This window comes from Aedes albopictus, chromosome 3 (genome assembly GCF_035046485.1).
Source record: "Aedes albopictus strain Foshan chromosome 3, AalbF5, whole genome shotgun sequence".
NCBI classification, from domain to species: domain Eukaryota; kingdom Metazoa; phylum Arthropoda; class Insecta; order Diptera; family Culicidae; genus Aedes; species Aedes albopictus.
The window spans coordinates 260949715-260961774 of NC_085138.1; the positions used below are offsets into that span (position 1 = coordinate 260949715).

General features: G+C 36.9%; 1 protein-coding gene across 17 annotated transcripts in view; it reads right to left on the reverse strand.

Annotated features, from left to right (window-relative positions):
- The window catches only part of LOC115253893 (protein muscleblind), a 1330915-nt gene that overhangs the window by 641921 nt on the left and 676934 nt on the right, over positions 1-12060 (reverse strand). The window contains exon 3 of one of the 17 annotated variants that reach the window (XM_062860502.1): positions 11394-11502. The exons of the other annotated variants lie outside the window; for them this stretch is intronic. Within the exon in view, the coding sequence (XP_062716486.1) occupies positions 11470-11502 (33 nt within the window). The 3' untranslated portion in view covers positions 11394-11469. Of the gene's footprint in view, positions 1-11393; positions 11503-12060 lie in introns of those variants that run through there. 17 annotated transcript variants of the gene reach the window in all.

Consider the following 12060-nt stretch of genomic DNA (forward strand, 5'->3'; position numbering starts at 1 on the left):
TCAATCTTTTGGTCTGCCAGTTCCTTAAACTCCTGTTTTTTTTGTCCTTTTTGTTTTCTTCAAGTATTCTGGTCCGAAAAGAGATGAACCAGCCTAGGGCTGAAAATCTCTATAATAAAGAAATAATAATAATAATATTCTGGTCCGAGGATTGGTCTTGCAATCTTATCTTATTCTGGCCTTCTAGTAATTGGTCTACTTGCCATCCAGTTTTCAGTTTTCTGATCTTATTGTCTTCTATTCTATAGGTTTTCTGGTCCTCTGAGCTTCTGTTTTTTGATCTTCTGCCCTGCTCTCCTCCTTATCCATCGCATTTGTGGTCCAATGTTCTACCGATCATTGTATCCTAGTCTTCTAGTCACGACTTCCAGTCTTCTGGTTTTGCGGTATTCTGGTTCTGGTCCTCGGCTTTTCTATAAGTGTCCGAATTTCCTGTTCTAGTTTTTTTCTACTAGCTTCTTACGGTTTCTAGTTGCTTGTTTTTCTATTATTTTAAACTTCCAGTTTCTATTTGACATTTTCTTAGTGAAAGCTTCGAGTTTCAACTTTGAATCTTCTATTTCAAATTTTAAACTGCAATTCTAAAAGCAACTGTTTGGCAAACTCTAGAACAATTAGTGTTAATATTTCCAATAAAAATTATATTTCTCCATTCATTTATGTTTTCATTCTAAGAACTTTGTAGGAAAAAGGATTTCTATAGATTCTGTTAATTTGATCGCACAGATATTCTAGTAGGTCACTTAAGAATTCCCAGGACCTCAGGAATACTGCTCTCATGAGACAAGAATGCAACAAAAACAAGACTTCATAAAAATCCGCCCAGACTTCCACGAAATGAACTGCCCGAAGTATGCGGAACAATTTTAACTTGACTATCTAAATCCTGCTGGTTACTTCCCATAATTTCCCCACTGTCTATCCATGTCCGTGTACAATGCCCCGGCAGTGAGGTAAAGTTGACGTGAAACCCTAGCAGCAGCCAAGTTGGCACAACTTTAACCACCATTGTTCAAATTTGTCCGACTCTCCTGTGGACTGCGGCAAGGCACACGGACGGACGGAAGTTTGTGACGGAACCCGAGCCACTACCCACTCGTCAAGTGGCCGTGTGTTGTAAGAATAGCAACTTTTGAGTGTATCTTTGCTCCCAACCCCGGCCTTACTGGTTCCACTCCGGGCAAACGACTGTTTCGGGTAAACGCTTCCCGGATAGGATGTCTGAGGGTAATTAAAATTGACGCACAAGTACCCTCGCGTGTGGCAGCCGTTCCGTGGTTTCCGTTATCTATTGCTTACGCCCGCAAACCCACGATGGGATCTCAGTATGCACCAACTTCGGGATGAACTTTGAATTGAGACAAAACTTAAGATATCACAATCAGGCGCAAACAATGGAGTCGAATCACACAGAGTGCACCACTACTGCTGACGTCGACCTGTTCAAATACTCTGTATCTGTAGTATGGCTGGGACAAAGCTGGTCCAGACACAAACGGAGCAATACCATATTGACAGTTTAGGTTAGCAAAGTTTTGCCCAGGCAACTTTATCTGTGCAAGATTTATGTGTTCGGCTGAGGCCAAGACTTGGGATACACAAACAGGGAGAGAGAGCGAGCACAGCTTTTGTTTTCCGAAGATAGTCGACCCGTGTGCTGCATAGTTCCAGCTTTTATTTATACACCAAACCAACTATTGACAGTTAAACAGATTTACGTGCACCAACCATCCATGGGATAAATCTGAGCTGCACAGAGGATATCGGTTTAAAGTTGTTCACCGGGCAGATGGTTTTGGCGCTTCCCCAGGGGAGGAATTGATGCACTTCTTCCTCGCTCGCAGCTCAGCATTCCAAAGTAATTGACTGCCAATTGAGTTCGTTCCATCCGAAAATGGACCTCGAATCGCAATCTCAATGCACATCATAATTCACTTCGACCGGGGCCCATAATAATTACATAATTTGTCACAACAAATAATAGCTGGCGGGCTCTGCGGCAGTTGCCGCTATTGTAATATCACCATCATTAATCTAGCTCTCGTAGCCGGCGTCGCCATGGTCGTCGCCGTCGTCCCTTCGCACATGCATTTGGTGAAAACCCCTCGAGAGTGGAATTTCGGTCCCAATCCGGGCAAGGCGTTGACGCGAACAGAAAGACATCTGCCGCTGCTGCTGCTGGTGGTGACCGTTTTGGGAATGACCCTTGCAGTGGGACAGCACAGCGCGCAGGATAATTTACATAATACTTCCTAAAGTTGGGTGGTGGCGGTGGTGGTGAGGCAAAAGGATGAAAAGTGTTGCTTCCGCGCGCCGCACAGTCTCTTCCAGAACCCAACAGAGTGTGTTGGTGCTTTAATTTTACAAACATTCATCATCGCAACTTCCGGTATTTCGCACATATTTCTGCCAGGGGCTTGGTGGTCCTCGCCATACAGTCTGCACGCTGCTGGTGGCTGCACTCAACGAGTTTGTGGTGTGGTGCGTGTTGGCTTGTCTGGGACGGCGCCTAGTTGGTCAGAATTGTGTAATTTACATTTCTGCTTCAGCAAACGTAACGGGCAGCTGAAGTCGCTCAACAATGAAAGGGCCATTGTTGTAAGGGTATGCGATACGTACATTTTTTACGGCAATTTTAGTTCCAACGCAACCTCCTTTATTGCTACACATGCAAATTACCACAGAAAACGAAATCGCTAGCATCTTTTATCTACTATTCGTCACAAAAAGCGTATGAAAGATAGCCTATGTAACAAGATTGTTCTGAAACATGAATCAACGGGTTAATGTCATCTCAAAATAGCATACGGCGAACATGGAATGCTGCCAATTATGTGATATTTAGTGCACGTTTTCACGTTTTTCGAGAATTCATACTTAGTGGCAGGCTACAAATGTACGCAATAAATATCCCACCACAAGCCTGCACGTCGCCATCATCGTCGTCCTACCCGTCACCGTGTGTAACTAATTTGACGTTGATAGTTGCCCACCAATTCGCAGAATCGTTGATGAAAGGGATTATCGTCACCGAAGTAATCTCACCAAAAGTAACGTTCAAATCATTATCGTTTGCCCCCCACACTGACTGGCTGTTCTGAACCGGGATTGTCACCATCATCACCAACATCACCGTCGTCGTCGTCGACCGTCGATGTGTGTGATTTCCCATCAAGGGAAATAATCGAATTTCGATTCCGGTGGCTTTCCGGATTGTTGACTCGGTGCCGAGCGAGTAAGCACACACGATTCCATCCCCACACTACAAATGACGACGACGACGACCCCCGACACAGCAGGGTCCCTAGCACGCGGTGGCATCTGGCTTCACGCATTTATGGAATTTTGCAACACCCCAACCAGAACCCAGCAACCAGGAGCCCCACCAGATTCTCGGGACGTCGTTCGACGGTTGGGAAGGCATGCAAAGCTACCTACCGAGGACAACGCAACGCAACATTTCGCAATCGATGCGTACCACAAAACCCACAGAAGCCAGCTCCGGCTCGACACCAAGCATCCGTTTCATGCTCGTTGCCACCGTCATCATCATCATCCAGCAGATATCATTTTCCATCCACCAACAAAGGGACATTCTGAAGGACGGCAAAACCACGAAGGGTTGTTTTGATTTTCGGTTCAACGCGCGATTGCAATCCACCACCGCTATTCCCATTCAACTCGTGCGTGTAGCAGCACGGGATTCGATTAATGCGATCAAACGAATGCACTGCGGAAAATCTGTTCCTGCTGCTGCTGCTGCTGCCGGGAAATAATTAGTACAACGTGATTGGGAAGGGCATGTGTGATTCCGGTTTCGGGGTCCAAGGGGAATTAAAGGTGCTGGAGCAAATCGAGTTCACATTTTACGGCGATAGGCAGTTGATTGGTTCAGTGCAGCAGCTTATTAGAACTTCGAATCTGTAGTTTGTAAATTGAGCCTTCCCTGCCAAATCGAACTTTTAAAAATATACCTACTTTTGATGGGATTGTTTTTGCTTTTCAATAAACTTAAAGTTATTTTTTTCTAAGAGGTCAGTCTGGTGAAAGTCAACACTCTGTACAAATTTACATTTCTTTTTGGTGTCGTAAACCTCATCAATTGAAATGAGGATCTTAAATAGACACATTTTATGCTCTTAACAACCGGTTCTTAGGGGTCTCCAGTTAGCCTAGTGGTTAAGGCTATGGATCGCCAATCCGGAGACGGCGGGTTCGATTCCCGTTCCGGTCGGGAAAATTTTCTCGACACCCTGGGCATAGTGTATCATTGTACTTGCCTCACAATATACAAATTCTCATGCATTGGCAGGCAAAGGAAGCTCTTCAATTAATAACTGTGGAAGTGCTCAAAGAACACTAAGTTGAAGCGAGGCAGGCCAAGTCCCAGTGGGGACGTAGAGCCACAAAGAAGAAGAACCGGTTCTTATCCAATCAAATAGGGAAAATATTAGTTTACATATAAAAAGCAACAAATGATCAATAAAAATATATCAATTTTTTTTAATGAAATCAGCTTTTTAAGATGAGGTTAAATTAAGGAGGTGATTGGAATTCTCAAATTTGTATCAAAACATTCATTTGTTACGTATGAAAGATACCAGTCAACAATTTCTAAAAAACAGAATGTTTCCTGGAATGTTTGAAGCTTAACGAATTAGTATGGATACTTTTAAATGGGGTTTACAGAGATGAACCAGCCGCCGACTGAAAATCTCTTCAATAAAGATAAATAAATAAATAAATAAATAATAAATGGGGTTTGGGACCATTTGGGCAGCGGGACCCACAAAAATCCAATTTTGAGAAAAGCTGGCAGAAACTCAATTTATGAACATGTTTTATATGGGATACAGTATTTTGAGCATTCATCCATAATACCAGGAACACTTACTGGTATTTGAAAAAAATTGGAAATATTGATTTTGTATCTTGTTACAGCACTGAATAGCTGCTGATGGAAAAGTGCTGAATGTTTGAGAAAGAACACAAACAAGTTCGACCACTACAAAAGTCTATTGATATAAGTAATACAATTGCTTTCAAGTTTATTTGTAAGTTCTTGTGTATATCAGACATCTGCAATAGAGCAAAAGATCAAAATAACACTTTTGGCTTCAAAATTGACATTACATGTCATTAGTACGAGAAATTCTTACAGTTCGACTTCAAAGTGTCTTACAAATCGCTCCCCGCTACTCCCCGCGAGGAGATTCCGTACAAATGCTCGTTTATGTATGTAGAATCGGTTAAAGAAAAATGCAACTGCCAAGAGCTGCCAAAACAATAACGCCATGATGATATGTATATAGTGAAATTGTTTGAAAAACATCAATTTTATTCGGATTCGGATTCAGAGACTACTATGGTTTGACAATTTTTGTCAGGTATTTTCAAATCTGGACCACTGTGGAACCTATTTTGGGTATTTGCTGCCATAACTCAGTCAATTTTTAACCAATTGTCTTGATTTTTGGGACACGACAAGATAAATACAATATCCAGCCATGATCAAAAATTCAAGTCAATCGGATTGTAATTGACTGAGTTATAACAGCAAATGCCCAAAATAGGTCCCCTGGTCCAAATGGTTCCAGACCCTAGGAACCAAAAGCTCGAAAAAGTGCTGTATTTCAGAAATCGTTTTTAACCCTTGATATGACGTTGTAAAACATACAGCTTTACTAAAAACAATCTCGCTAGTTGTATACAATGCGAGCGCGGAGTAGTTTTAGTATCAAACACGCTCGCCTATTGAAAGTTTAAGATAGATTTATAAAAACTTCACACTGACTGTTTCAAAAATTCTCAAAATAGTTTCTTGCTAATGAACGCTCATTAACCTACGTTTATAATTGACATCAATACGGGTACTTAAACAAATTAAAGAAAGTGTCTCAACCAGGCATGTAAAATTTCACGGAATTTAATGTAAAAAATGTCATTACTACTATTTCCTGTGTAAATTTCCATCGTCGAATTTCACTATTCAATAATAAAGATTAGCAACGGAAACTTAATGATATCTTCGATAAACATTGCTTACTAGAGCCAGTGAAATGAGCAAATTATAAAATGACACTTTCATGACTTTTCCCATACCTGGTCTCAACTATACCATTACCATAAAATGCGAGGTATGTACTTCAAACGGTATCGCTACAGTAATTTTCGTTCAGTGCATTATTTTTCCGTGACCGGAATGGTGAAGAAATTTAACATAGCAAGCTCCATTTGATTTGACTTTTCGTTTCAGCTCCGTACTAGGATCCGGAATAAAGCGACGCTTTCTCATTTCTTGAGCGATTCCTTGCCTGAATTTCCCAAGCATCGAGATAGGCCAAGATATTTCTTGTGATCTGCGTACTACCCATAAGCATGAAAAAACTATTGTTTACATTTTCATTGCACGTAAACACAATTCGGCCCTTTCAACGTATTTGTCCAGAAAACTTCAATTCAATGCATACTTATTTTCGAACAAAACAAAATAATTTTGAAAACCGGTTTAAGTGGTTAAAAGATAACGATTGTTTTTTGAAGATTTGTATTTTTGAAAATGTTTTATTTTTTTGGATCACCCTATCTGGTCACGCTAGCCTTCCTAATGAACCACGTTGGCAACAGCTCGCTGAAGAAGTGCACGGTCTAGGTAAAAAATAACCATAATGCACTAGCAGGAAACCAATCCAAAACTTATAAAAATAACCCATAACATTTCTGAAATTATGCAAAACAGTAAGGAAACCTTGGACGACCGTTTTTGTAAACTTTTCACTGTAGTTTTATAAATCTTTTTTTTTATATCACTTCCCATATTTTATTGATTATTTTATTCATATTTGTGTATATTTTTTCTTACTTTATCAGGATCCTTTCAAGTTGAATGGATTGGTTTAAGTTTCTTTAGGATCATTCTATTATTTTAGCCATTTCTTACAGAAGTTTAACAAACAATGAAATTCCTTTTTATGTTTTTATTTTTCCGAAAAAATGGATCATTCGACAATTTTGGATGAAAATGAAATGAATGGATAAATATGAATTTCTAGTATGCTTTGTTTTTATGAATTTAACTGTGTAAAAATGAGGCTGTCAGTTCAATATACCCATCAATGATAAACTGGTAAAATTTCGATTTTTTTATCTATATTAACGAGATTTTTAGCCCTAGGCTAGTTCATCTCGGGACCCACGCTTTACTTCCCTTCCGATGGAAAAACTCACATTTTTGTGAGTTTGTCGGGAGTGGGATTCGATTCCAGGTCCTCGGCGTGATAGTCAAGTGTTCTAACCATCACACCAGGACCGCTCCAATTTCGAAAATTGTTCTTCATTACTTTCCATTTATCTTGGTCTTACTCAGCTCAAATTACAAAATGTTTTTAGTAAAATTTGAAAATAAGTCCCGATTTGACATGAATATATTTTTCTGGCTTCCTCAAATGATGCTCTTAAAAAAACGAAGAAAGACGTGGATTTTAACGTTTTAAAAAAATGTGGGATGCTGCCGCGGACAAAGAGGTGATTCGGTCAGCACCAACATTTTATTTTTTCCCTACTCCTATTAAATTAATTTGGCATGGAATGACACAAATGTATGAAGAAAAACTACTATCAGAAAGATGAAATGTTTGGCTGTAACCGTATTGAATTGTTAGGTTGAATGCAGCATTGAATATTTGAAAACTTCCTGGAAAAAAAAATCACAAAGATCGCCTGGAGAAACTCCTATTTAACCCATCGCGAAACTTTTAGTGATCCTTTTAGTATGTTACTAAGAATGCATGAAGCAGTGATGCCACACATAAATATATAAATAATATGTAAAACAGATTTCAAGTATAAAATAATTGTAAAATAAATTTAAAGTTTTTTTGTTATTTAATTTTTTGAAATTAATTTAATAAACATTTTGCCTACATGCCATGAATTATTTCTGGAGGCACTACTGTAATTTGTTTCCGGAATTCTATGAGAATACTGCTTTTAATGAATATTGCATCGAAACTAAATGAATTCCCCCATTTTTCAATTTTTGATTTTTTACTAAATAACAATGCAGTATTTTTAAAATCATGGTATCTGTAGATTTTTTTCCTGGTGGAAAATGTTTTTGCTAATTCGAAAAACATATTAGGAAAAAAAATAGAAAATACCTTGATCATTCAAAATGTGTATGGAAACCGATTTTTAAAATATTGTTCCGCTATCTAATAAAAAAAAATCTAAACTCATCAGGACTGTGCACAGAAGTGGCGCCAATGGAGTGTTTTTTTTTTCAATTACGACAAAAGGCGAAGTGGCGCCTAGTGTATGAAGCGTCGGTTACAGGGCATGGGCTTGAAACTCATAACAACGAGGTAAAGCATCTATTTTCATCTTTACGACATTTATATAACACGTCACAAGAATTTTGAGAATATTTACACTCCTATAACACTAGTTTACAAAATAAAACGAAAGTCGTGAACTTCTGTCAACGACCCAAATTTTTGAAGTACAATTTAGCCCTGATTTCGAAACCGGGCTTCAAAAATTTTTAAGTAGAGCAGTTTTTGAGTTTTAGCTCAATATCTAGTTTTATAACTTTTAAAAATATGGAATTTACTAAAATTCAAATATCTTGCGTTTTGTTCAACAAACTACAAATCTTTTTTCATAAATTAAAAGCTGAATACAATACCATTCGATCATCTGAACACAGGTGTTGCGTCAGATTGATGAAATTCAAGATACTGGCGAGTTTATGGGACGATCTTCTTAAATTTTAGCCAAATTACCAAAAATATATGAAGAAATGTATTTTTTTCAATGAGAAAAAAACAATCTAAAAATTCTTTCTCAACGTTTTTTTGACATATTATATGTAGTCGAGTTACAGTAAAAAATTTAGCTCAATCGGAGCATTGATTACGGAGAATGAGATGTTTGAAGTGAGCGACGTTGCTTAAAAATAGAACAAAAATCGATTTCAAATCATCAACCTTGTATGGAAAGTCGAAAAAATTTCCGCTCTACTGTAATTTTTTTCCTTCACGTTTTTGAACTCAGGGCATGATTCTACACCAAAAATGATCATCAGTTTACCGAGTTCAAAAATGCTGTAAACTAGTGTAATAATCGTTGCACGGGATTTCAGTCCATTTTCCACAGGTTTTGGAACCAATAAGGATTCAAAGTGCATGACGAACTTTATAAAGATGGCTGAAATGCATGTGTTTTCGAATGTCAGATACTGAAATAATCAATTGCTAAATGTATACCTAGATGATTATTTCTGAATAAAGACAGTTCTTTCTGGTGGCTTGACAAAATTGTCTCTCACCCATCCGCTATGTGAGAAATTGAAGACTATTTTCGATTTTTTACGTATTTGATAGAGAATGTATCGAAAATTCTTCCACAACGGTTCTACCAATGAACATTTCAAGGAACTCTTTCTTGAAATGCACTAGAAAAATTTCAAAACGATTATTTTTATTACTATGTATTTATATTTTTACAACATATTTTATCAGAAAGACCAGCATTTTTCATTTTTTCGTAAAAACCCAGTGAAAAATTGTTAATCCCGGATATCATTTATGTTATTCACTAAGTTGTAACCAAAAAAAAAATGAATATGGTGGGAACGAAAGACTGGCAAATCGTACGTTATCTGCAACAACAAAATAAACACTCCAAGAAAATTTCTCAGCATGAGAAAAATGGAAAGATATTCTGGACAAATAATATTGAATCGGCTGAAATTTTCAAAATATTTTGAGCAAAACTCAGTAGTTATTATCATTTTTTTATGTTTTTTGAACTTGTTCCAACTGACGAATACACGTTTTTTTATTTTTTTTTCTACAACATCTTTAATTATGTGAAAAACAAATATTTTCTGCGGAAATTTTCATCCTTAGAGTGACAATTCTGATAAAGAAGACAATATCTTAGAAACAAAGTGAATTGCTCTTTGGAATTTTAACAGTTTAATATTTAAAACATTTTTTTTTTAATTTTATAAGGTTAACACTTGATTTTCTAAAGTCATTTTTTTTTCTTTCAATTCAATCCTGCAGATTTTTATTTTTTTTTATTTGTACCCGTACTTTTCAAAATTTTCAAAATATGCTGCTTGAACCAACACTTACCAAAAACCTTACCAAAACCAAAATTTAAACAAAAAGCTTTAACATAGAACTAAATGTCCTGGCAAACAGCATATGATTTTATTACGGCACCGCATTCTAGTTTGCTTTTTGAGGTCGTGTGGATTTTTTTTTCGTAACTCATGAAAATTTAAGACTTGCACAATTTGACTTGTTTTTTTTTAATTTTTTGTTACTTTTTCTACCTATTGACACTGCCGCCCAGGAGACGAATTGAACAGTGCAAAAATCATGCTGTTCGGTTCACCCATTCGTGAGTTATATTGCCTTAAAGTGAATTCTAGCTCATTTTATATAATTTTACAGTTTACTGCAAAAGGTGTTTTTTAATCTTTCAATAGTTTTTTTAGAAATATTTACAAAAGTCCTGCTTTTCAATATGCATTGATGTTGCTGTTGTCATTGAAATCAGAATAGTCACAATAATTGACACCTGATTACCTGATTACTTTTATCTCATCAAAAATGCTGTTGCTGCGATACTTTATATGTAAGCCTATATTATATGATAATTTTTCACAAAATTGGTTATAACTCAGGAACGAAAAAAAAGTGCATTTAAAAAATTTCAGCAATCAAAGTTGATGAAATTACCACCTCAAAAAACATTTTCTCCAAAATTTTCCGCGATTTCGGACAAAGTTTTTGCGGCTTTTATTTATGAATTTTCTCAACGGTGGAAAATTTTGTGGAAAACTTATTCCACTTCATATTTTTTTTTTGAAAAACCTTGTTTCTACGATGCTTGATTCTTGAGTTATGATTTTTCGAAAAGGGCTAATATGGCACATTTGAACATTTTTCAACAAAATTGGCCATAATTGAAAAACGAAAAAAATTGTATTCCAAATATTTCAGCGAATAAAGCTTATGAAATAACTTTCTCAAAATTATTTTTTTTGAAAATTTTTCACAGGTTCGGGCATAATTTTTCCGGCTTTTCTCGAATTTTCTCAACTTTGGAAAATTTTGCGGAAAACTTTGTCCAGTTCATATTTTTTAAGATTACATTTCTTTAAAAAACACTTTGTTTCTACGATGCTTCGTTCTTGAGTTATGATTTTTCAAAGTAAGTAGTATCAGGGGAAAGCAAAAAAAATCCACATGAGTTTTCCGGGAAAATAGGCGACCCTGAATTTTACGCAATTTTTTTTTGTTCATATATCTATGAGCCCTGCCTGTGGAAAAAGTTTCATGAAAATCTGAGACCCTTCGGCCCTAACCCGTACGGTAATTAAAAATAATCCCTTTATCACAAAAACGAAATGCTCACCATCCTAATTCAATCCAGTTATGTTTGTCCAAATATTTACATACAATCCGTCGTAACGTTTGATCTTACCTGAAAATAAAAAAAGAGAATGAAATATTTAGTGATCGGCAATCTTTTATCATCTTTGTGGTTCTATATTAGGTTGCAATTTGTTTTCCACGAATGTCAATATTGCATTGTTGTTGAGTTACACGGATAGTCAAGGCAATAATTGGTAAAATGAACCACTTCGAAATTCCAAAGTGGGGAGCGGACCTGGTGTGATGGTTAGAACTCTTGACCATCACGCCGAGGACCTGGGATCGAGTCCCACTCCCGACAAACTCGCAAAATGTGAGTTCTTCCTTCGGAAGGGAAGTAAAGCGTTAGTCCCGAGATGAACTAGCCTAGGGTTAAAAATCTCGTTGATACAGATAAAAAAAAAATAGAAATCCAAAGTGAGCAAAGCAGTTAAATTTCCTAGTTATGAATAAAACCTAGATCTAGAGAAACAATGTTCATTGCTTAGCAGAGTGCTGAAATTTCTGTTATACTCGGAACAGTGTTGATATTTTTGTAACACTTATAATGAAAAACGTAATCAAAAGTTATCGCAATTGTTTTGTTTTCGAAACGCATGAATTTTCG